At 38.7% G+C, this 25,949-nt stretch overlaps 3 protein-coding genes across 5 annotated transcripts in view; 1 reads left to right on the top strand and 2 right to left on the bottom strand.

The window, feature by feature from the left end:
• RNF185 (ring finger protein 185) overlaps positions 1-1,778 on the bottom strand; it is an 8,829-nt gene extending 7,051 nt beyond the window's left edge. For both annotated transcript variants that reach the window (XM_072415516.1, XM_072415518.1), the window contains exon 1: positions 1,661-1,778. The gene's annotated coding sequence lies outside the window, so the exon portion shown is untranslated. The remainder of the gene's footprint in view (positions 1-1,660) is intronic.
• C6H12orf43 (chromosome 6 C12orf43 homolog) lies at positions 1,691-9,292 on the top strand. The gene is made up of 6 exons (XM_072415519.1): positions 1,691-1,885; positions 4,382-4,442; positions 4,783-4,881; positions 4,962-5,032; positions 6,048-6,138; positions 8,669-9,292. The coding sequence occupies exons 1-6, from the start codon at positions 1,786-1,788 to the stop codon at positions 8,997-8,999; spliced, it is 753 nt and encodes a 250-aa protein (XP_072271620.1). The 5' UTR covers positions 1,691-1,785; the 3' UTR covers positions 9,000-9,292.
• Positions 7,855-25,949, bottom strand: HNF1A (HNF1 homeobox A). 2 transcript variants are annotated; one of them, XM_072415514.1, is made up of 10 exons: positions 25,391-25,949; positions 17,957-18,156; positions 17,675-17,861; positions 16,453-16,661; positions 15,207-15,518; positions 13,556-13,744; positions 13,356-13,477; positions 13,000-13,047; positions 11,772-11,886; positions 7,855-9,658 (listed from the first exon to the last, which is right to left on the bottom strand). In XM_072415514.1, exons 1-10 carry the CDS (start codon positions 25,708-25,710, stop codon positions 9,531-9,533), a joined length of 1,830 nt encoding a protein of 609 aa, XP_072271615.1. In that variant the 5' UTR covers positions 25,711-25,949; the 3' UTR covers positions 7,855-9,530. The 2 variants fall into 2 exon arrangements, with proteins under 2 accessions (XP_072271615.1, XP_072271616.1); XM_072415515.1 differs by lacking the exon at positions 13,000-13,047.

The raw sequence follows: 25,949 nt of genomic DNA, 5'->3' as shown, positions 1-25,949 counted from the left end.
TTCAGATCCATGCTTAAGAATCATGCTTATTCCTAGACAAAAGGAGATATTATCCCTCACAGCTTTAAAGGAATCCAGTGACTTTGTCCATGCTTAGTAAAAATCTTCAATCTCCTGCAGGAAGTTAGCATTTCCCCAGTCTCCTCTATCTCACTGATTAGACTGGACCATTATAACAATGTAGGAAGTCACAAGGTCAGAGGGTACAGAAGGGCTAATATCAGACATCTGTGAACACAGCTAAGCACCGGGGTCCTTATGTTTGTAGGATAGCTAAGCTATTGTTTTATTCTGATCTTGGGTGATGAATGAACAAGGATGGTGCAGTCATGTTGTATAGAAAGGCATTTGCCAGGAGGAAAGTTTAATTTTAATATAATAAAGTTCACCTTAATCCGATAAACACATACAAAAAAAATCACAGCCCCTTTAATGATAAGAAGGAGTGCACTATGAAGCCTGTGCAGGGTAACTACTTCTCTCTTCTTTTATCCTTTAATCTTTCATTTATCTGAAATTCTTGCAGGAACAATGTTCTATCATCACCAGATTATATAGAGTGGGAAGTACTGGTGTACTACACCAATATCCGGATGGAAAAGTGAACTACTAAGAAAGTCTCCAGTATGTATATTATGTATGTAAAAAAATTATCTTTTATTTGGTGAGTTGCTATTTGCTAATTATTGCCACAACATACCACACACATGAAAGCAGGGTATTTGGCCTGGCTTATTTCTAGCAGCTACAACTGTGTATTCATTAAAAATCATTAACTAAATGTATTTTGAAATGCAATGGGTGAAAGCCCTGAAAATGGCATGACCTCTGTACAACTGAATTCAGTCTGGTGGAGGGAAGGAGAAGCAACGTAAACCTTTTATTTGTGCTGCATGCATAACTGTGATGATGACAGAGGAAGAAAATCTGTTGTTGATCCTTCATTGTCCAGTGGCAAGGAGGTGACCAGGCTGGCATGGGAAGCGGGGAGGTGACCAGGCTGGCATGGGGAGCGGGGAGGTGACCAGGCTGGCATGGGGAGCGGGGAGGTGACCAGGCTGGCATGGGGAGCGGGGAGGTGACCAGGCTGGCAAGGGGGGGTGGGGATGGGGGGTGATCAGGCTGCATAGATTTATTACAACAGATAAATGCCAGGTCACCCAAATGAGCTATGCCCCAGTGCCATAAATCTAAGGCCTAGACACACAAAATAGGTTTGTAATTGAAGTACTGATTTACCTGCAGTTTGCCTATTTGGAATAAACAGAACCCCTGGCATATAAAGCATCTCCAGCCAGCTGAGGATTATCTGGCCATTGCTGGTTCTCTCCTCTTATAGAATTAGCAGAACATTGGCCCAGTTCCAGGCCTTTGCTGAAGCCATTTAGTAAACCTATAGCAATGTTAATCAGATTAGCAGGCACACTGATCATGTCCAGGAAGAGGTGGTGAGCTGTGCATTGCTGGCTGTCACTTATATGACAGCTGTCTCCAGGGAAGTGTGTGGAGTTTATACCCACAGGACTCTTTCCTTGTAATTCTCCCAGCATGCACCGTGTCTGCCCCTGTATGGGGGGGTGAGGACTCCCGGCTGCCTGTGGTCACAGCTCTGCCTCCCCCCTTCCCTTCTACACTGACACCCCCGGCTGACCCAGCTCACCTCAGGCACAGCTCGATCCACCATCACCAGTCTGCGGCTCACAACCAGCCCGTCCACCACGTCACTGCCGGGTCACAGATGACTACAGCAATCCTCCCCCTGCAGGGACACGTGACCCTGGCAAGATGGCGGCGCCCAGGAGTCGCTCACATGAGGATAGCTCTGATAGCAGCAGCAGTGACGAGGAGAGGGAACGGCTGAAGGAGGCGGCATGGGTGCCACCGGGTGAGAGGATGCGGGTGTACGAATCCCGAGGGTTCAGAACTAGAGACGTCAGCAATATATATGCCGTAACGTGTGTTCCTTTATCAGTGCGGGAAATGCCATGGAGTGACCCTTGGCACAGACAAACGTTCATGGCTCTTGTGAGACAAGCTGAAATCTGCTTGTTATTAATATTATTATTATTAATAAACAGGATTTATATAGCGCCAACATATTCGGAAGCGCCGTACATTAAATAGGGGCTTGTGGGTAATTGCTGGGGAAGCCGGAAATGGTTTCCAGTTTATATCTGGCAGATCTGCACCAGATTCCTAATTTTAGGTATCTAAACGATAAAACTGAGATTTTACAACAGCAAGTTGATTCCATCCAGTTATGTTGCCTTGCTAATAAATGGCGGTTATACCTTTTACTAAAGCTCATTCAGGTGATCCTGCTACTGTTGGCCCTACCTTTCATAACAAATAAAAAAAACAAGTTTACAGATTTGTTTTGGGACTTTTTGTGGTATTGCATAGATACTCATTAGTACATTGCTATTAAAAATGAAATAATTTTTATTTCAATACTTGATTAAAACGTGTAAAAACATCAAACAAAATAAGGTAAAAAAACCTATTATACATATCATGGATTGCAACCTCCTCACTACATACGTACACAACTGTTTTGGATTTGCTCTGTGGAACAGATTCCACCTATGCTAATATGCAGTTGTGACGCGTTTCACAGGTCAGGGTCTGCTTCATCAGGATAAGGGAGATGAATATTCTAGGTAAAAACATATTATTGGGGTAAACCCTTCCTTCCGTAAGGTGAGAATATTATTTCATCTACATCAAATATATTGCAGTGTTGTCACTTTATAAAGTGGGATCCTGACATATGTTTGGTGACAGTAGGACTGGTATCTGCCAGAGCTGGAAGGAGGGATGGAAGATGACACCCTACAGGAGAGGTCTCTTGGATAGATCACTCTTTCTAGAATCTCTATACAAATGCGAAAATATCTGCTGATCCTGCCAGCTATCCAATGAGTTCCTAACCTTCTGCCTTTTATGCATTGCTTTCCCAAGCAGAGTTATCAGCCCTGCCTGTTGGGCTACAGAATTCCTCCCCCATTTATTCCAGGTATTTTTTTTTTTTTCAGATTAATTACCAGTTTGATTACACAGTTTGTTACTAACTAACTGATGCCCTGCTAAGTTTCAATCAAAAGTATACATGTTGTAAAGCTGGCGCAAATGAACACTTACATCTATATTTGTTATTTAGGAAGTAAATGTGTGTGTATAGTAGCTAAGGTACATGTTGGATGGACCATACGAGTTTAGCAACCCATATATCAAACATAAAGGAATAGACCAGCCAATAGGAACATGCCTGCTGTGCTCCTAGTTCACATCCAAAATGTACTTTATTATTGCCATCAAAATAATACATATATGTGGATCTACTCTTTTACTTGGTCGATTTGTCCCTGCCCTGCAATTCATAATTTGTAATGCAATCCTCAGTAAGGCCTGTATATTGTATGCATGTGCAGAGGTTTGGGGATGACTTGCAAATCAATTAGATTGGTCGGTTGAGCACACAATTGCATGTCTTCCATTCCTAAAAGAAAAGGGTGGAAGGGCTCCACACCTTTCATCTTGCCTTTACTGAGATGATGTGGGAATCACGTGCTGCTGACTAATCATTTTACACCTAGCCTTTCTAATGCCAGACAGGTCTTCCCTTACCTACTTGTAGGGTTATTTCTCCCTCCCACATACAGTAAGCTTGACAACAAAATATGAGTGCCAAGAAGCTCCAAAATTTGTGTGACATCCAGTGACTAGTGATCTGCTTTAGAAGTGAGAATTGTACACATGTTTTAGATAACAGACGTAACAAACCACCCATGAGGAACTCCCTAGATGTTTATATAAACATTACATTACCATAAAGAGGGGAGTTTATGACTTTTGCACTGTTAAAGTATTTGTTGAGTGACATTTGCACAGCATTTTCCACACTTTTTTCGCCATAAACCTTCAAACTAGTTTTCTCTAAATAAAAGTTCCACCATTTGTTTTTGAAGTAGCAGTTCAGTTTTTATTTAAATGCCTTCCCCTTCCATTTACATTTTAGTATATCTGTATTTAATTTATAGGTTTACTAAGCATTGTGACATGTGGAGGCGATGCTAGGCACCAGTCAGAGCAGTAAAGTTTTTATTTTTTCTGTAGACTCCCTTATAAAATGATTTAAACATTCTTTAGGCTCCTATCTTTTAGTATAATTGTGTTGGATTCTCCTTTTGTCTTTGGCAGCAGATTATTTGGTAAAGATGCATGAGTAAATATTATGTGAAAACTATAATATGGTTATTAGTAGAAATCTCTGGTATACGTAGTTAGTAATACTGGGGAAAAGCTGGTTATTAATAATTTCTAAACCTTCTTTTAGTGATCTAACATTTCTGTTTTCTCATTTGTCTATTTCATGTTGTAGGTGTAAAGAAATGTGTTCAGCCTCAGCCAGGGTCAGTTGCTCCTGTTGCACCAAGTTTACGGTACATATTTTTCTTTTCCATATATTCTTTAGCACATTTTATATTGCATAGGGCCATTCACATTAGTCCCTGCCACAGTCATATAAACGCACATACCCATTCCAGGGTCAGTTGCCAAATACCCAGTCTTTATGATTCCAGATTATGGTAGGAAATCCACACAAAAACTTGAATAATATATATACCTTCTGTGCAGTTCATGATTTGATGGTAACTGAGCCAAGGTCATCAGAGCTGGAAGTCAACACTGTTGACCACTAAGTTAATTGTGTTTCATGCTGTTCGATGTATTTTAAATTGTTATTTAGCAGTAAACAGTGTTTTTTTGATTCCTTTACAGAGTCCGTCCCAACAAGCACGAGCATGATGGAAATGAACTGCAAACTACACCTGAATTTCGGGCACATGTGGCCAAAAAGCTAGCTGCCATACTAGATGGGTAAATAAAAGATCACAAAGCCATCTGATCATATATTCCTCATATCTGTTTTATCAGCTTTTTTCTTTTGTGACCTTCAGCTGCATTAAAGAAGTTCCAGGAAGCAGCAGTCTTCAAGAACCAAAAGAAGAAGCTGAACCTGAGGATGAAGGTAAGTTAAAGTAAAGCCCTTTTTTATTTTTTGTGTAGAAAAGAGAATGGGTATACGATGAGTTAGAAGTACACTGTATCCATCCATCCATTCATCCATCTTTGATAAAATAGTTTAATTTTTTACTTGTAAGGAATAGTCTGTTTTAAAACAGTAACATCTGTCATTAATGTCTCTGTAACATTCTTTATACATTCCTGGTGCAGTTTCTGTTTGGACAAATAATGCCAGCTAAATTAGCTTTTACACAAGAAAAAGAAAAAGTGGCGCTGCCTACTTTTTTTCTATGCCATGCTTTGAGGATTGAAATGTTATTTTTTGATGATGTTATTTATCACGTTATCACAATTTACCACCAGGATAAATTTGCTTGTTTTTTAAGTGACAATTTAATTTTGTCATTATTGTAATCATTTGAGTTATTTTGGCCTGTTTCATGAGAAAATACCATGACTACAATATATAATTTTATCCTGGTGATTAAGCTGATCTTTAGGCAGATACTCCTGTCACTGACAAGTTAAAATACACGTTGAATCACCTAAAGCCACTGATGTGACCATATTTCCCCAAGTCTTCTCCCTTCTTTGGGTGTCCTTAACCCTATCTGTGTAAAGTAGACACTTCCTATTGTTTCTTCAGCAGCAGGTTCTCAAAGGCTCTAGAAAAGCTTCTTCAGACAATACCATCAGTACAGACATAATCTGCAGTGCTGGATTGTCTGACCCCCAAACCCGAAACAGCAGGATTATGGGATCTTGACAATTTTCTTTACAAAGTAGGGGTAAAGTAGGATGAATTAGGATGAATGAATTAGAGAGGGGTGGAAGAAGACTGAATATTTGTCCAAAAATGGGCTTAAGCTTTGTTATTTGAGTCTTATGTATTGTGTACAATTTAGTTGCTGGGGAACTTTTAACAGTTCTCCTTTTAGGTGCACCTGTTCTTGATCATGTGTTTAGGGTTAAAAGTGGATTTGTTAAGTTACACTCTTTTCTTATTCTGTTTTTGAAAGGTTTCCGGTTATTAAGCACATCCATTCCTGGGGATCCTGGCACTGTGGCACCTCCTAGCATTCCAAAGCGCAGGGCAGCCTATTCTAGCAGGTGAGATGACAAGTGTTTTTATTTAGAATAAACCAAAATCTCCCAGTCATTTACATACAATAGTCATATGAGTTATAAAAGTGATGTTCCTCAGCTTTAGCTTTATGTAACTGAAAAATGGCTCTTCAACAATAAGACCAAAACAAACTTTATTTTTTATCAACTACCTTGTTTTAAAGCTCTTATTGTGTTAAAGGCAGTTGGTTGGTTTGTATATCCTGTTGTAAAAATCAATGTATTTGCAGCAATACTAAGTGCTCCATAATACAAGATACACATTGTTTTAAAACTTTAAATTCATCTTGATAAGGAGGATGTAAAAAACAGGCATTGAAGAATAAAATATAAACTAAAATTAGTCTTGTGATGCATTGTTAGCCTTAAAGGATACTTTGTACTTTCCTTTCGCACCACCCCTTCACCCCTAGATCCCTGCAGCTGTGGATCCCTCTCATTATGTACACTCAGCAGTAGCAACTCTGCAGTAAAAGCTTAATAAACTTCTACAGAGAGGATTGCAGGTTGGTAGACTCCCTATGGCTTTGGGATTATTTCCTAGCCTATATGGTTTAGTTAAAGGAGACTCTCTGGCAGAAAAAGAACATGTAAATGTGAAATATACATTTTACACTTTTGAGCAGTAGTGGTAGTAGTGATGTTTACTTTCTAGTGAATGTTGAAAGTCATATTATGGCTGGGTGTAGAAGAGTCCATTAGAGTAAATATTGGGAGATGGCTAGTTGTGTAAATGGAATACAAAAGTCGAATAGGATCTACTTTTACCACTACAGGTTCAGTGTTGTATTCTTATCCCTATCACATACAATAGTTCCTTCTGCTGACATTTACATTGTTACTGTGTTCAGTGACATAGTGGAGAAGAGAATCACAGACTGAAGGATGGATGTCTTGAGCTTCACACATGTCAGATGGATGTCGTCTGATTTAAACAGTCATGCTTGTCTGACGTGTGCAGCGGTCCACCAACGTTGTCTGATTGGGACAACGGATCAGGAACCTCCTGTTCTATGGAGAATAGCACAGCAGGTTGCCATTTTTCCTCCCCCCTCTCTGTAGAACAAAATGGCACAGTGTGTACAGCATTCACTCACTCATTCATCTATCATTAGAAACAATCATGAAATATTGGTTCCAGTGACAATATTAGGACATCTTTCTGAATTCTGTATTGGGCTTAAGATTCGAATGGAAGCCATAATGCTTCAAAGGATTTCTTTTTAGCTACAACAGTGTCACTATACATTTTTTCCTAGTTAAAAAAAGTGTAATCTGCCTTTCATGGTAAGGCAGGAGGTTTTCTTTAGTGCCCTCTTTCTCTACATAGACATATGAACAGTTTGATTTAAAGGACATACCTTTGTAGTTGTCAATGAATGAATCCCCCTAATTCCCTAAGTGCAGCCCACTTAGGATAATAATTATCCTAGTTCCTGATCCAGTAATCCCCCAAACCCATGAGTATATCTCACCTGGTATATGACTTATTCTTCTCCCTTATCCGCCAATCTTTACTGAGTTTTCTGCATACTGCTTTTGTGGGCCATAGCCCCATTCATTCTTATTGATAACCATACTCATGGTGGCCACCAGTGGACCCTTGAAATACAGCTTACACAAAGCTTTGCTTTAGAAAATAAAATGAGAATAAAAAAAAGTATTCACAGTCTTTATACAGTTGGTATCAGTATAGAATCATTAAACAAAAATGTAATTGTGTTTATTGTTCGGTTGTTATACTGTAGAAGTATAAAGTGCAGCATACAATGTAACACTATATAAATAGTAATATATGTACAGTAGATTATTTTCTCAGTTACATATGTTAGATATGTGGGGTTCATTTGTATGCTGAACGAAATTCTGTAATAAGATAACATTTATTATTTTTCCAATATTCCATGAAATTGGTAGAGAATTCCACCCGCACTGAAATTTCAGTGAGCTTATAGGTAATTCAATAGGATGTGAGGCTGACTGGAAGCAGAGACATGCAAAAAGTCCAATATGTTTAGTACATAGTAGTGGAATTAAACTGTAGCATGGACTGTTTTAGGCACAAAGCGGAACAATGCTCAACTGGAAAAATGCCACAGTGGTCTAGTTTTCTTCATAGCCCCACTTCCAACATGCATAATGTTGCCATCTTAACTGGCAGTAGTCCGTGTACTGGCACACGTGAAGCTCCCCATAATCCTCCACATTTTACATGCCAGTTCTGGGGTAAGCAGCTAGGAGTCCAGATTGGTCACTTGCTTGCAATCACACTTTAGTGTAATAGTAATACCTTTTGACACAGAAAGCTGTGGGATGATACAGTAGACATTTTTTTTGTGACAGTAAATGTACAACATGGACCACAGTTGCTCAAGCTGAGTTGTCAGTTTTCAATCTGCTTTAAACACTTGCAAATCTTTTTTCTTATAAAAGTATGCTTTGTATTCATGTCTTACCACTTGAATATTTATGCAGTTGAAGGATTTTACAGTATTTTCCATTCCATGTTTGGCAGTGAGGACAGTGAAGAGGAAAACGAGCGGAGGTGTCGTGAAGCAGCTGTGTCAGGGTTAGACATTCTAAAACACAGTGCTCTTCATCCAGTCCCAGTGCAGAGTTCAGAAACACCCAGTAATGATCAACGTACAAAGAAACATAAAAAGAAGAAGAAGAAAAAAGACAAGACATTGAATGAAGAGGAGCCTGATGTGGACCATTCAAGTAGAAGGCAGGACCTTGAACCTTACAAAGACAGTCAATCAAATCAAAAGGACTTAAGCCAAGAGCATGAAACCAATGGCTTTAAAAAGAAGAAGAAAAAGAGAGAACAAACAGTTAATGAGTAACTCGGATAATTAGGACTCCATATAAATATAGCAGTTCAGAAATGGACAAACAGTTTAGTAAGGGTATTGAATCGGGCCATAAGGACATGAGGCAACAGCATGAATCCAGTGGTTTAAGGAAAAAAATAAAGTATAATTCTCTACAATTGTGATAAGCTGGTTGGCAGATAACAACAGATTTGTGGTCCCTTTGGCAGGTAATTCAGTATCCCCTAAGACCAACACACACACACATACATACAAAAGAACATTGTTTTATATGAAACCAAAAATAAAGAAAAAATTGTAAAATAGGAGATTAGTAACATCCGTTACTAAGGTGTTCTGTCATTATGTACCCTCACGCTTGTGCCAATTACACAAAGCATGGTTTATTGCAAGCCTGACCATTGCAAGTCTATTCATCTGATAGTCATTGCATTGTTAGTTCTGCCACCCCTCTTTCAATACAGCTGTTTGGCATTGACCACATCAGTGGAAGTCCAGGAATGCCATTAGCAGGTGTAGATCTGTGCCAGAGCTGAAGTCTTTTCATTGCGAGGAAGATGCCATCTGTGTGGACATGTAATTGTCTATGGTACTGTGTGATGGAGACAGGAGGTGGCTGTGGCTATCAGGGGTGCTGGAATTCTGGTAGTGTACTAAACTGGCTGAAGATACTGTAGATGAGAGAAAGGTCACAAGATCAACATATTATTCTTCCTTTATTTCATCATTTAGATATTGTTTCAGAATCCTTTTTTTTTTTTTTGGTACATTGGATATTTATTTTTTATTTCATTTTACCTATTTCATTTCTCCTATTTACTTGATTTACAAGTCGGCTCACTGAAATGTTTCCTGGTATGTTCATTATTTTAATGTATTGGGACAGAAACATACCATGTTGGTGCTGGAAGTGGATATTTACCAAACAATATACATTAAAAAAAAAACCTAAAAAGTCCAAATGAATATAGGCATGCTAATTCTCCACCTGAACAGATCATTTGCACCATATTACATTTAAGTAAGCTTATAGTGTAAATGAAAGGCCTTTTCAAGAAGCTACAGCTAGACAGCTTTTTATAAAAACTGCTTGTTCCATCTAGGAAATGACAGCTGAGGTCCAAAGCAGGAAAAAACCTCTGATCTTTTATGATGCCCAGCTAGTGCATAGATTGGTAAATTAATAAATAGGTTTCTGCATTAGGTAGACTATAAGAGGGTATTTGCTATTCAATAGCTCACTGGGAAAATATTATGACCTTAAAAGCAGAGGGAATATCTTTATTTTAATGATATCTGATTTTATCTGTAAAAACAATGAATGCATTGTAAAGCCTTTTGAAAGTTGGAGAAACCAATCCAACTGTATGGTTTACCTACAGATCTTATGTTTCCTCCTGTAGTGGGTGGAGGTCAGAAAGGGAAGCTGTGGGTGACCACAGTTTTGATTTTGGTTTTTTAGACTTTTGTAGATCGTATCTCAGGACTAGAGGGCATACTGCAGTAAAAGTAAGTATTTACAATCATGGGATATTGTGATATAGATACAGAGTTATTTTAAAGCTGTATAATCATAGTAGAAATACTATTTCTACTATTTTTTCTGCTGCTGTATCCGCCTCAGGGTTCAACATGCTATTCGATCAGAGATGCTATTCTGCATACATTAGTTGTATTGAGTGGTTGTTTGAGTTACTGCTGCCTACATAACTGCCACGCACTGGATAGTTTCCCTGTTTTTGGACCATTCTCTATAAACTCTAATGATGGTTGTCCGTGCAAATCCCAGCGGGTCAGCAGTTTCTAAAATACACAGACCAGCCAGCCTGGCACGAACAACCATGCCACATTCAACATCACTTAAATCACTTTTCATCCCCATTCTAAAGCTCAGTTTGAACTTCAACAGTCTTAAAAATGTCTACATGCCTTAATGCATTAAGTTGCTGCCAATGTATTGTCTGATTCAATATGTGCTTTACCACAGAGTTGAAAAGGTGTACTGAATTAAGTGACCAGTAATTGTATACAGGCAAGGGGAATGTTTTTTGAAACATGATTTAATCTCATAAGTATGGAAAGTTTTAGCACAGGTCACACAATGCATTATCATGCAGAATGCTACAGATAAAATTCATGTCATACACATCTACACAAATTCTTTGGTTATACGGAGAGACACAGTTTAAATTTAGGTTACCATGTGCAAACATTCTCTACAATTGTGAATTCTGTTCTGCACCATATGGTTGTGTTTGGCAGAGCCATGGTATTTTAGTAGGACACAAAATTCAAGAGGTGCTGAAGCAAAAAAAAAAAACACCTAATGGTTAATGCTTCACTGCTGTGTTGCATAATCTTCATATTTTATATAGAAAGCCTTCAGAAATCACCTACTGATTGACAACCTACAGGCTGGTGAATAAGGTGATTGCTACACATTCTGCGACAACAGTTGCAGTTTTGCTCTGAATTGTGGACCAGGGCAGCATGGTTACCACACCATTACAGGAAGTTATTATTTGGACTTTATTGGAAAAATCAACACGGTTCAGCTTGGTGGGACTTCACAGAGGGAGAGGGACTGTAAGACACACTTTCAGACAAGTACTGCAGCATTTAGTAATTTACTGCTATAATTTAGTTGTAAAATTGTGTTTAGCTTCTCTATTAAAAAAATATAATGGTGACATTTTTCATTGTGTAATATAAAGTATATGATTAAAAAAAATAATTATGGTAGAAGAACTTTATTGTACACTTTATTTGCAGTATAATTCTTACCTGATGGACTGGGGGAGAGGCGGTGGCCTGAAGAGAGGTGCAGGATGTTGGAGTCTTGGCTGTGGAGCTGGGAGCCTTGAGAGTCTTCCTGTGCACTACTGTGCAAGGAGTGGACCTGATGACAGAATACATTCAGCAATGTACACACTGATTTCCTTCCCCCACACATGACATTATTTTTTGCTATTTTTCTCATAATTAGTTTGCTGTTCTTACAATGACAGGTAAAGCATTTTGACTACACATGGTTTCTGCCTATTCATTCCAATTCCTGGCTTTTCATTATTATAAACACGTATATTAAAAAAACTTTGTATAAAAAATAAACATATTCCCGCTGGTCCACTACGGACCAGCTTCAAGTAGACCACTCCCTTCCATGTCTGGATAACTGGAGGACAATACAGTTTCAACACTTTATTAGATCACTGCCTCCGGCACAGGATTTCGGCCGCCCACTAGGTGCTCTAGAGAGTTTATGTGTCAATGGCTTCACGCTTTTATTTGCTTTTGCCATCTGTATACACTGGTTTGAGTTCTGTAATTGTCTGTTTTTATTGGTTGCTAATAAAAAATAAATTAAAAAAAAAAAAAAAAATAAACATAAAAAGTTCAATAACAGCAACATAACTACAAATGTATGAAAAGTACGGACAGTAGCAAAATGGCAGGGGTAGACAGATTTGTTGCTGCAACACTTTTAATTAAGGCACACATATACACCCCTTCTCCACCTTTACTTTTTTCTTAAAATTACAACTTCAAGCCGGGCATTATTGCAAGTAAATAAAATTAATTCTAGATGCGGTTTATTAAAAAGTCAAACCAAGCCTATTTTAAATTACATTAGCAGGCTCCTAAGTTTTATGTAGAAGTGATCAGGGCATTTATAAAGCTGTCCAAACACTTCTACTGGCTGCGGAAGGTTGGGGGGGTTATAAATATGTTCAAACTTAAAATGTGAATTTTAGCAATGACGTAAAGACATTTAAAACAAGCCAAACAATGAAGGGATGGCATGAACAGAGCCTACAACATAAATGTTAAGTGTCGATGACAGAAAAAAAAATCTTATCTAGAATAAGGGGTGATTGGTTTTAAAACCAAAGTCCTCCTCCTCACAGTAGTTCTGGGTAATAGCAGTAACTAAAGTTCATCCAACCCCCCAACATTTGTGTCCAGCAAAAGTGAGCCCTCTCCCCAGCATTGGTGATCAGACAACACTTACCTTGTACAAGTCTGTGCCCCACGTCCTTGAATCACTTGCCTCTTCCTGCTGAAAATGTATGAATATGTATATACTGTCAGGAAGAAGACCATTCCACTTGACAGCATGGCTTATATGAGGTGCTGGGTGCAGAAAAAAAGCCCAGATTTGTTGTATATGTCCCGGGACAGTCTGGGACAGTTGGTTAGGTATAGAATTTCACACCCACCCCTGTTTGCAAGTGGATCAATTGGATTTCATCAGAGGTGGCATTTTCACCTTGACTTTGTGGCAAGTGTTCCCCTCTATACTACAATACTGCACCATACATTGTTTCATATTTAAATGTTAATCATGTGTGTATGACATGAAATTACCTGTTTGGTGGGTGTTAGACTAGTAAGTGTCCCCAAGTTTGATGTGTCGGTGATGACCATTGTCTGTGGGAAGAAACTAGCAGATGCATACTGAGCAACCTCAGATTTGTGGCTGTACAGAGCTGCAGAAAGAGATAACAAGAGTTAGGACACATCTAATCTCAGGAACTAATATTATTTTTACGGAGCTAGGCTCTTACCATGTGGAGACTGGAGCTGAGCCATTGTGGCCATGAAGGGGTTTTGTGACATATGACCTTGGACCTGTTGTACTATTGGCTGCTGATGTGAAGGATGGATTTGCTGAGAGAACTGAACAGGCTGTAATGTTGCCAGACTGCTCCCTACGCTGTTGATTACAGGAACACTTTGAGACTGGGATGTAAGACCTGGAACACAAAATAGGAGTTACCAAGACCACATTAAACACGATATACTTATGATTTTCTTGAATATCTGTTTGATCTCCCTTATCCCATATGTTTCCAAACTTCTTGAGCGCCTTGTCTATAAAAGACTCACTGATTACCTGAACACCAACTCTCTCCTTGAGCCCCTCCAGTCTGGTTTTAGAGCTGCCCATTCCACTGAATCAGCCCATACTAAGTGGCAAATAACCTCATGAAATGCTAAGTCTCAAGGCAACTTTTCCCTCCTCTTTCTATTAGATCTTTCCTCTGTTTTTTACACTGTTGCTCACCCCCTTCTAATACAAATCATGCACTCCATTGATATCAGTGACACTGCTCTCTCTTGGTTCAAGTTTCTTTCAATGGTAACTCCTCCTGGCCCACTCTCCTCCTTGTTGGTGTTCCACAAGGGTCAGTCCTTGGACCAGTTCTCTTTTCTTTGTACACCTCCTCTCTCAGTAGTCTCATATCCTCCTTTGGCTTACAGTACCATCTGTATGCACTTGTCCCACTTACATTTCTTACCTGATAGAAAAATACTCCCCCAGCCGCTCTCTTTGCTCCTCCAATGACCTACTACTGACTTCCCCACTCATAACCTCATCACACGCATGGGTCAAAGTCTTTTCTAGGGCTGCCCCGACTCTCTGGAATCGTCTTCCTTGTCCAATTCGACTTACTCCTACTTTCTGCTCATTTAAAAGAGCATTTAAAACCCATCTTTTCAAAGTTGACTACGCATCTTCTTCTGTCTCCTAAACCCTCACTACTTCCCACCACTATATATCTCCCCTCCTATTGTGTGATACTTCCCCTACCTCCTAGATTGTAAGCTCTTCGGGGCAGAGTTCTCTCCTCCTCCTCTGTCACTGTCTATATCTTTCTGTCATTTGCAACTCTATTTATTGTACAGTGCTGCATAATATGTTGGAACTATATAAATCCTGATTAATAATGATAATAATATGCAATATTATACCTGTGTTCTACAAGGGGAAACAGTTGATTTATAGTTTTGCAAACGTTTTAAGTTTTTATTCAGAGTAAGAGGAATACCTGCCTTTGTGTCTAGGCATCCTAGATTCCCTTAGACCAGAGTTGCCCCAACAGTGCCATGTGGTACTCAAGCTCACTGTTAGTAGAACAAGGTTTCCTACCATCGGGGCATGTGTAATGGATGGCTAATCAGCATTGTTATCCCATGTGTACATGTGTTTGGTGTTCTGCCACACTGGTGGGAACTGTGCTGCTGGAAAAATCATTATACTATGTAATCACTAACAAATGAAAATCAGCAAAAGTCACAATGGCTTCCAATAAAGTACATATAACTTTATAAAATGCCTTTTTACTTCCTGCATTTAATTGTTATATACCTACAAATGATAGCTATGCTCCTTAAGGTTAATACCGGGACACTAGTTTACTAATTTTTTTGTACCTATTACTAATGTTGAGGGTCCAGAATTGCCAAATGCTGATCCAAGTGCTGTATCTGTGCCGATTGTCATGACGCTGGGGAGTGAAGCCATGATGAGATTCTGTGTCTGTCCAAGTGTGTGTTGTCCATGGTCCAGGCTGTGTAGAGCAGTAAGAGTGCTGACTGGTGGAAGGGAACCCCCTGATACCGGAATTAATTTACTGTCACTGCTCATTAGGCTGTGGCTGTGTTCCAGGTTAGAAGACAAACCGTTCTGGTTGCTCACCATGGAGGTCCCTCGCTCACTGGAGTCCTGGGTATATCGAATGCCTACTGTAAGATATAACATGTTACCATGAATACAAGAGAATGCACTATTCTGATTTATTTATGACACTTTTCCTATTTTCATAAGCTGCAGCTTATTTTTTTCACAATCATGGATAATATTAGAAATCAAAAGTATGTGCAAATAGATTTTGAAAATGACTAATTAGCAGTAAGGTAATATACTAAAGAATCATGAATTTCTCTCTTCCATAGAATTCTAATGATGAAGCAATGGAGGTACTGAACATGACCTTAAACGATACATACCTTTTCCAGGTCAAATTTATAGCATGATAGGCAGACAACGAGAATTTTCACAGTTTTTGTGAATCTGAACTCAGGATATGTAGATTTATCTTGTAGGGATACTTAGAAATGGTAAGGGTCTCTAAGCAGTGTTGTAATATAATTACCTTTTTGTGTGAAATTCCACCTGACAAATGGCAATTTCTTTCCCAGTATGTAAGAGTGACTCCTGTGCCTAGGGCTTTAAAGCTACAAATCTGCAATGTAGGTTTCTGATGCTTTTGCTATTTTTTGAAGAGTGAATGATTATGAAATTTAGACCTGATTTATTAAAGCCCTTCAAGGCTGGAGAAGATACCCTTTTATCAGTGAAGCTGGATGATCCAGCAAACTTGGAAAGGATTTCTTAAAAGTCATTTGCTATTTGCTAGCAAATGTTTTGAATCCAGGACCAGATCCATTCCAGGTTTGCCGGATCACCCATCTTCACTGATAAACGTGTATTCTCTGCAGCCTTGGAGAGCTTTATTGAATTAGGCCTAATTAGTGCCCTTGTAGTACATTTCAACTAAACTTTTGGCCCTTTCGCTATGACAGTTGTTTTTTTTCTGCAATTTTGCTGAATCATACTTTACAGCTAAATCACATGAAGAAAGTTGCCTTATATTTAGTAAGACAAAGCTGCAATTACCTGTTGCCTTGGAAGGAGGCAAATCATGTGCAGTTAGGCTAGGTGTGGAGCTCTGCGGACCACTGTATGTGTCCATTGCTAACTTGTGCCGAAATGCCTCTTCCTTGCGCCTGTTAGCGAACCAGTTATAAACTCTCACTTCTGTCACTAAGTTGGAGCCAAGTCCTTGTGCTTGTGATGGTGACACTCCCCTCTGCAGGCACTCTGCCCTGGGATAGAGAGACAAGAAATAGTAAACACACAAGATTACCAGAACAAAATCTGCAAGATATATGAACAACAACAACAAGAGAGGGACATGCGTTATTAGTGTTATTAGTGGAAGCACAAAAATGTAATATCCTACTGTCCTATCTTGCAGTATGGAATTTGATATAAGGATGGGGAAGAGCATGCTTTAAATGACGAAGGGATGAACGATGAGCTGACCTGCAGTCTACATTACAGTTGGTTTATTTGTTTTTTGTATATCCAAAGATCTTATTTTATCCACAAGACAAGATAAAGCTATTAGCCACACCTTTTTGTCTGCATATTCCAATAATCTACAAATAATGCTATAAAATACATGCAGCATTGTACACTGCATGCACGCTATACTATTTATATTTTCTAAATGAGCCCTCATTATTTTCTGAATATCATGCTCTCTGTATAAGCACTTTGAAGGAATCACAATTTCAGAGACTTGGCTTTTTTCTAAGCAGAGAAGATCCTGACAGCATTTCAGCTCTCTAATGCAATCAGTTGCCTTTTCAAATTTAGCTATTACATTCAACTTTAACTAGACTATAGGGCTGTGGTGGTCAACTTAGTTTTTTTTATAGGGAACAAAGATTACATAAAGGCCACATAAATGAATGAAACGTTGGATGTATAGTGATGTACAAAGTTTTTGAAGTTTACGTATGATGCTGTCCTAAAGTGATCTCTGTACATAGTAAGTGTAAACATAACCTCTGTCCATCGAGTGATGGTGCCTTACATGTGACTATCCAGTTGCGAGGCCCAAACAATGACATAGGATGTTCCTAGGCCTAAACAAATGCAACCTTTGTGAAGGTCACTAAATACAAAGGATCTTTCACAAGCTATCTGTACAAGTAAAAGAGAAACTGGTTGCCTAATGGTGTTGACAACTAGGCTTTTAGTTTAGTTTATAAATTTGGGGAAGGGGGGGGTTACTGAGACTATAGAATTTTTTATATATTAAACACTTTACCTATTACATTCCTCTACAAGTGTTTCCCGCTCTTCTTTACTGGGATTTTTCTGTCTTTCATATGCCTGAAATAAGATGTGCTGGGAAGCTGGCCCCCACTTGAAGCGGTTCCTTCTCATTTTTTTGCTTGGTATTTCATCACAGGCGATATCATCGGTTATCATACCTTGTCCTGCATGGGTAAACTCTAAAATGAAATTGATGTGAGACCTTAGATAACATTGACTTTATATTGTATTCCACTTATTAGTGTCACATGTACGTGGATAAATGATTACTTACGCCTTGCTATCTCTCGCTGTTTTGACACATACCACGTGTACAGTGCTGCCCTTTTCTGTGTTTTCATTGGAGTACCCTTGTTCAGGTGCTGGGATAGATGAGATTGGTTGAGCCCCGTGGTGTCTACCACCTCCCGTTGTGGAATATTGTGCTGTTGCAAATAAGATTTCACTAGCTTGGCTACGTGCCATGAATCCTCCCTGCAAGATGATAGTCATAATGGTTAGTATTGAAAAACAGAGAATAATATAGACTGTTTACATGTAAAGTTTTCTTTGTTTCCATGTTTTAGGGTTAAATACTACTTGGATGCACTTTATACATGGGTTCTCGGTACCCATATCTCCTTAGTCCCAGTCTGTCCCAATTTGGTGGTAATGGCCCTCATTTAGAAGCTCCTCTGGTAGATACATTATTATTTATTTATTTCTGAAGTTAATATTTTATATCTATTAGGTTTAGTCTACACTGACATTTTCCTCAGCATTTAACCTAGCCCATGTTTGAAATTCCCATGCATTCCAATGGGCTAATCTACACCAGGACCTTCCCTTGAGGCACGTCTTGGAGCATTATCTACTGTATAGCGTTGCTTGCAACGTTTAAAAAATTAAAATGCGAGTCAACGCTGGAAAACACGGTTAATCGCTTCCATTGTGTTCAATAGAGCGTTTTCCCACGTTTATAAGCACATAAAAGTGTTATAAAAGCGAGAAAACCCGGCATAGAGGTTTTTCAGCGTTTTAAAGGCAAGCTTTAACGAGCATAAAACGCATATAAATGCAGGAGGAACGTTTACATGCGTTTTTAAAACCTTCCGTGTAAACCCAGCCTTAAAAAGTGTATTTTGCACTAATCTTTCTATTTAATGTACGGCACTGCTGTATATTAGGGTTATATAAATACTGTTTATTATTATCATTATTAATAATTATTGATAATAATAATAATAGAAATTCTGTACTCATCAGTTTAACCATTTTTTTCCTTTATCATTTTTTATGATCTGCAGAATGGGAGCAGATGTTTGCCTACGTATTTTAGGCTTAAAAGTGTAACTTAAAAAAAAAGTTTAGTGGTCAGTAGATCCCAAAAGGTGGATGACCACTGGCCTAGCACATCTTCTGCAATGAAGTATAAGTACTGCTTCTTCTTACAATACAAGTCTGTGAGGTTGTTGACACACTAATAGCAATACTCCCTATGTGATAAATATTTTATTTCACCAGTTAAAAAAATGCTAAAGATTTTAAATATTTTTTTTTTAGTTTGCATTTGGTCAATATTTAATGTGTTACTATGGTCAAAATAAAAACATGACATATTTGATGTGGTCTGTCATTAGTATTAACATTGTTAAAACATTTTACTACCACTAGTATATCTGGTAATTTTACATTTCCTGCAGCTTGGCCAGCTTAACTTTTGGGATGAATGGAAACATAACAAATAATATGGTATGGTCTCCTTGTCCATGTTCCAGGAACTTTAAATTACAACAAAGGCCTCTAACAGTGTTGTTTTTATTTTGCATGAGATTTCAGATTTTATACCCAATACTTCCAATGGCCTAAAACCTTTTGTCTGCTCTCCAGATATTTAAACTACTTTTACAGTCTCAGCTTCGGAGAATACTCTGGAATCACCCTGAGTGACATCACATATATATAATATATATAATAAATCTCACAAGGGATGTCAGATTTCCACCCTCATTTCACCCTTATCCACACTATTAAATGTAACCATGGTAATGGGACTTCAGTGTTGCAAGATTTAGGCCCTAAAGGGGGCTGGGGAGTAAAATCAAAGAAGTTTACCAGCACATCCTGCAAAAGGGTGATGTGATTTGCTGTGGACAGCTCTTAAATTGCAGCCCAATGCAACTGGACTGGCAACAGCTGACTACAACCAGATATGCAACAGAATCAAGAGTCTAAATCAGGGGTCAGCAAACTTTTTTGGCTACTAGGCCATTTTAGGAGGTCAAGAAGGCACACTAGGCCAGACTCTCTCTTGAGTCCCATGCGGATGGCTCCGCCCCCACCAGGAACACCCCTGAAGGGAAATCTCTCTCCTCCCCAATGCATAGGAGGAGAGGGTACGCCCCTGAAAAGAAATCTCTCTCCTCTGCAATGTATACGGAGGGAATGTCCCCTTACCCCAGCGGCGGAAGTGTTAACGCCAGCCGCGGTAAATAGGGAAGGGAGGTATAACAAGGAGGCTCAAGAGCCGCGGGTTGCCGGCCAGGATTAGGCCGGATCGACCAGGGGGTCGTTAGGCCGGAACCAACTACTGGCTAGGCCGTATCTGGCCTAAAGGCCAGAGTTTGCCTACCCCTGGTCTAAATCAAGACAAGAGGTCAGGACAGATGGCAAACAGCAATCGTTGCAAAAAAAGGCAGAGTTTAGGAACAGGTATCGGGGACTGAACAAAAGTTTTAGAATATGAAGCTAGGGAACAGAATCTTGGAGATCTTTGCTCAGGAAATTCCTGATTTCTCTGAATAGGTTTATTTTGCTTTCCCCTTGATGGTTTCAGTAGAAGTGAACTGGTGCATTGCTTTATATGAGCCAGCAGAGGGACTACGGGTACACTTAAACACAAAGAATAGGCTCCATTCTGCTTCAACTTCTATCCTTCCTCCAGATTATTCCACACACCTCACTCCAGCCCCCAAAAAAGCTTCAGAACCATCCAGAGCAGTGGTAGCCAACTAGTGTTCCATGGACCACTGGTGGTCCACAAGAAATTTTTGGTGGTCCACAGAAAAATTTAGATATTATTTGCAATTTTTATGTTTTATTAATAATAATAAAAAAAAAAAATAATATTTTAATAAATCCTTATATTCTGAATGACTATTTTCGTCTGTATATTGGACTAAAATCACAAACTGTACTAGAGACGTAAAAACAAGAGAGGCGCAGCATGACGTCAATGTAGTCTAAAGTAGTATGAGGCAACCGTTACTAAGCCGTACGCTTCAGTATTGTTTCCACCATTACAACAGTCACCCCACTCCGTGAATACTGATTCTCATCCGATTGTTTTATTTTATTTGTTTATTTCTCAGATGTTCTTTTAGTTAAGTATGACCATAAATGTTATATTTAATAACATTAAATAGTTGATAGTTTTTACACACACTTGAAGTATAATTCATGTGCTTTGTTGGACTGCAAGTAGCTATGTAAAGTAAAGGTTACAAGGAAACCGTCAATAAAGGAGAGAAGTTGCTTTGGCAATGTGTGCATTTTAAAAATAAACTGTCATCTTCCCTTGAACCTTTTCCTTGATCTCCCTTGGCCTAAAGCACAATGCTGATTATACCTCATATAGACAGAATGTAAAAACAATGAATTTAGTTACTGAAAGATACAAAGGAACTGTCTATCTTACATTGAATGACACTGGAATGCCACAGATGCCAGTCAAATAAATAGTGAGGAGATTAAAATCAACACAACATTTACCTGTCTGCAGCTGTACTTTGACCTAAAATGGTTTAATTGCAAAACAACCAACTGATATTGTGGTCAAAGGTTTACTTTTAGAGCTGCAGAAAAATGCTTGTTCTCAATAAGTGGATGAAAAGGATGAAACACAACTAGAAAAGCCTGAAAATCATAGAAACACCTAATGATCTTGTAATTCTACTTGAAACCTGCAAACATCTGTTTTTTTCTTTCTTTTTTACCCCAAATTTTCTTTTAAACCAAAATGCATTTTATGGTTATAAAAGTTGCACCCAAAAAAAAACTGTCATTTCTATGCTGTGGGAAATGCTTCTTATCCTATTTGGGACTGCTTAATGCAGCCCTGTTTTTAGGGTAACATAAAATGGGTAATTGTCAAAAAAAAACCACCAACTGGCAAACTGACAGGGGTTTAGGGAGCTGGTGTGCTATGCACTTGGGCCCTCCAGTTCATATTTTTTCAGGGTCCCATTTTGTTCAAAACTGTCCCATGCCACATGGTATGAGAAATTTGAGTCACATTTAAGATAGAATAATGCAATCATGTTAACAATCAGATTACAGGAAATTCTTAGAGGCTGCTAACTTTCTACAAGAGACTGAAAAAGACTGCCTTCAAATTACAGGTGATTGCTGCCATGTTACAATAGAATTCTGTTGTTATGCCCTTTATTAGCATAGCTTTTTTAAAGCAGAATTGCAGCCTGACGTAACGTAGAATAGAACCTGCCTCCCAGCTCTTTATTATCCATATATGTATTATATCTGTCTTTGTTCTAAAGTTATGGTTATCTGTGTAAAAAAAATATATATATTTTTTTTTTTGCAGACAAAAGTTTATATTCAAGTAAATACAGTACTCTTTAGAAACAAAGGACTAAATCCGCAATGACACACAGTGCCACAACTACATTTGTGTGATTTGCCTTTACTGATACCTGTTCCACATTGTAGGTAATCAGGTAATACCAGGATATCTGATCCTCTTAAACACAATAATGTTGCAGATGTTTCGTGCACCTTGCAGCTGTTTTGATTTCCACAGAAATGCCAGAACCAGCTGGCCTGTAAGTGAAAATCAGAAATAATACGGCCAGAATTAGTGTAGGAGCATGTAATAAAACGTACGTTTTAATGTAAAGTGTCATGCTTGTTTTGGAAGAGTGCAGACTTTTCCTTGAAATTAATAAAGGTCACAGAGCTGGAAAGGTAAGTATTTACTTTCTTCTTTTCAGGAAGTAATTTTATTAACAGGTACATTTTATGGACAGAATTGCTTTCATTATCCTTTCTTTTTCTGACACCTCTGGATTAAAAAAGGCTGGATTCCAAGGGTTTATGAATGACACTAGTGTTTGTGGTTTCCAAATTAATATATCCAAATACATAGTGTAGTTAAAATGGATAACCAGCTGCATTATTCAATTATATTATTCAATATAGAGATAATTAATTTGGCAAAGTAGATGTTCACTGTTAAAAGTGAATGATGGTAAATGATGGTTTACATTAAATACTCATTCATATGCAAGAGAAACTGTATTTAAAAAATAGGATTTTTCTCAGCACTTGATTGCCTAATTGAAGTAAGTAGGTGGAACCATAGTACCTTGAGATGATTGGAACAGGACTCACAGCACCATAAGAGGAGAGAAGGAGACTGGATTTGAAAACTTGAATAACAATTCATTATGCATATTGATTCCCTTAGTAATTTATATTTCTTTTATCAAACTCAGAGTTGTTTAGCTGTTAGGCAAATATCTAGGTAGTATGACATGAGTCCACTTGTCGAAATAAAAAGCTGTTTTTGCTTTTAGGAATAATAATATATTTTTTTAATGTATGGGATAAATTTTATATATTTATTTGTATTTGGAATTATTATAAATTTTGTTTTTTGCAATGGAAAAAAGGAAAAGGAGGGGTATTCATGCATGGTGTTTAGTATATTTATTTGTATTCCATTCTTAAAAATATGTAAATCAGTACAATTTAAATCATTGTATTTCTGTTGTTCGATGGTTGCATTTATTCCCTTGTGTGTGTTTCTACAGTATGTAAAAATACACACCTGTATACACAGAGCAGACCATCCCCCAATACCAAATGATGATTCACTCAGCTACTGATACCAGCTTATCTGAGCACAAAGTCCAATCCGCAAGCAAACAGTAATGCTTGTGTACCAGGGACAGAAATATATGCACAGAACAAGGGGCCACCTGTGATCATTGGGGTCCTTTTTCAAAACACAGTCACAGTATGTCCAGTGTTTATTAAGATTAATGATCCATGTAGCCTCCAAGTATATAGATTGTTTGAATCATTGCTGCCCATAGACAGGCCTCTGTATTAAAATATAGGCTCTTGGCTCATATAACAGTGTTAATTAGGTTCCCGGTGATACACATTTACTACAGGTCATAATCAGGTGTACAAGACTGATACAGTGTCTTGGGTGGGTCACACCTGTCACTTACGGTAAATCTCAAATTTTCACATCCACTCATCCAGGTCTCCCTCTAGGTATAGGTGATGCCCCTCAAAGCCTTTCTTCTATTCTTAGAGGTCATTTCTAAGGGCGTTTTCACCTCCCTTTTGTTCCGTGAACAATAAGTAACCCAGTTAGTTAGTTATCAACTCAGAGGAAACAAGAGGCTGGTTGATAATTTATAGCACCTTAACCAATTTAAATGGAGAGTTCATATGAAGAGATTTCTATCTAGGTAGACCCAAAACGGACAGACACCATCTTAGTACAGTCTGTTCCTGTTGGCTGTGTGGAGCTGAACTACAATAGTTTTCTTCTGTACCAGAGGGGACCACAAATGGAGTGATGCTAGGAGTGCAGACTTGACATGGAAAGAGGTAAGAAAGGGCATCTGACACGGCATTGCTTAAATACAGAAATATGGGGGACTTAGTTTGGGATCAATAAAGGTCTTTCTGCCAGCTGTGACGTTTTGAAAGCTACCAGCTAGGTGACTGATTTCTTCAAATGTGTCTGCCCAGCTCAACATTTTCTTCTCATACAAGCAGTCAAGCAGAACATTTTTATTCTACCTTCTGTTGCAATACTATCACAGTAATCTCAGTCCAAAGTAGCAGTAGAGTGGTTAAAGTTAATCATCACAAAAGGTAGAGGCCATTTGGTTTATAAATGCACAAATTATGGAGGGCCTGGATAATTAGTAACCAGCTCAGGCCCCCTGAGAACCAGCAATTAGGAGGACCCACAATACCCTGAGAAGATTCAGAACAGGACCCACAGCACCATAAGGAGAGAGGGAGATTGGGAACTAGACTATGGGGAACAAGATCAGAGTAACTATGAATAAAAAAGAGTAAGGCTGTACTGGGTTAGAGGAAGGAACCCCAAGTGAAGAACACATTTTGTTGATCCTGATGGAAGTACTTCACCAAAGAGAGGAAAATTTGGAGACTAAACCATTTGGACATTTTGTATTTAACACCATGAAGAAATTATAATGATCTTTTCCATATGGACAGCAAGATTTACACACCCATATCAAAAGAACTGTAACAGGATTTTGGAGCTAAACAGAAAGAAGGGTGGTCACGAATAAGAAAGACTGATCTTTTTTTCTTCAGTTCAAATGTTTTCAGACACAGCAACTGAGCAGTGGATGTATTGCATACCATGTTTTCTTTTATCATAACCTATGACTTTTATTCAATATATAGGCAATCCATATTGTACATGTTAGTGATCACGTACCTGTTGTTATAATTGTTATACTTGCCACACTATATTTTAGATAAGTGTATAAATAACATATTATAGTCTGAATCAGGAATACAGAATATTGGAAGGGCAAGAAAGGTCAGGCTGGAAAAAAGTACAGGTAGGTAAAAAAATAAAAAATGTGAGTAATAGGTCAGAAACGTATGTAAAGAGTATTAAGGAAAGGGCAATATACAAGGTTCTTACTGCAGCAGTCGTTCCACCACAGCCTTCTGATGGGCAGCCTCCTCTGGACTTAGTCTCTCCAAATCCTTCAAAATTGGTGGCGTAAAGTCTCCGCCATCTTCAGAACTGTCATCTTCGGTTATATGAGGTTCCGTAAGGCCATTGGGTAACTGCACACAATGCTCCCCATCTTCCAGGCTACTCATGTCATCCATGGGATCCCTAGGATACTGGTAACCATCGCCATCACTCAAGGCTTTGGTAAGAGTCTCTTTAGTGACACCTGACTCCAGCAATGCCCTTAGCAGCTCCTGCTGCAAATAGCTAAGCTGAGACGCCATCCTCGCTGTTACCTGCTACCAGTTCACCATCCTGCGGTTAGAATAGGGATCAGCAGGCGGGAGCCCATGCTCTACCCACCTTCTGTCTCCTCCTCCCCCCCAAAAATACTTGCTGTGCGGCCACAACCTGTATGTAGTCACCCCCTGGACAGTCTTCAGTGAGACATAGGAGATAAGGGACCCTTGTCTCTCTCTGTTTACATCAGAGCAGAGTAAATCCTCCAAGGTTCATATTTATC

This window comes from Pyxicephalus adspersus, chromosome 6 (assembly GCF_032062135.1).
Source record: "Pyxicephalus adspersus chromosome 6, UCB_Pads_2.0, whole genome shotgun sequence".
Classification (NCBI taxonomy): domain Eukaryota; kingdom Metazoa; phylum Chordata; class Amphibia; order Anura; family Pyxicephalidae; genus Pyxicephalus; species Pyxicephalus adspersus.
This window is presented reverse-complemented; position numbering and strand designations above follow the sequence as displayed.

Excerpts from the sequence above, each read along its gene's own strand:
- C6H12orf43 (XM_072415519.1), top strand. The coding sequence starts at position 1,786 with ATGGCGGCGCCCAGGAGTCGCTCACATGAGGATAGCTCTGATAGCAGC. Across the intron at positions 4,882-4,961 it reads CTAGCTGCCATACTAGATGG|CTGCATTAAAGAAGTTCCAG; the intron begins GTAAATAAAAGA and ends TGTGACCTTCAG. Across the intron at positions 6,139-8,668 it reads AGGGCAGCCTATTCTAGCAG|TGAGGACAGTGAAGAGGAAA; the intron begins GTGAGATGACAA and ends CATGTTTGGCAG.
- HNF1A (XM_072415514.1), bottom strand. The coding sequence starts at position 25,710 with ATGGCGTCTCAGCTTAGCTATTTGCAGCAGGAGCTGCTAAGGGCATTG. Across the intron at positions 13,745-15,206 it reads ACCCTCAACATTAGTAATAG|GTCTTACATCCCAGTCTCAA; the intron begins GTACAAAAAAAT and ends TTTGTGTTCCAG. Across the intron at positions 13,478-13,555 it reads TCAGCTCCAGTCTCCACATG|CTCTGTACAGCCACAAATCT; the intron begins GTAAGAGCCTAG and ends CTCTTTCTGCAG.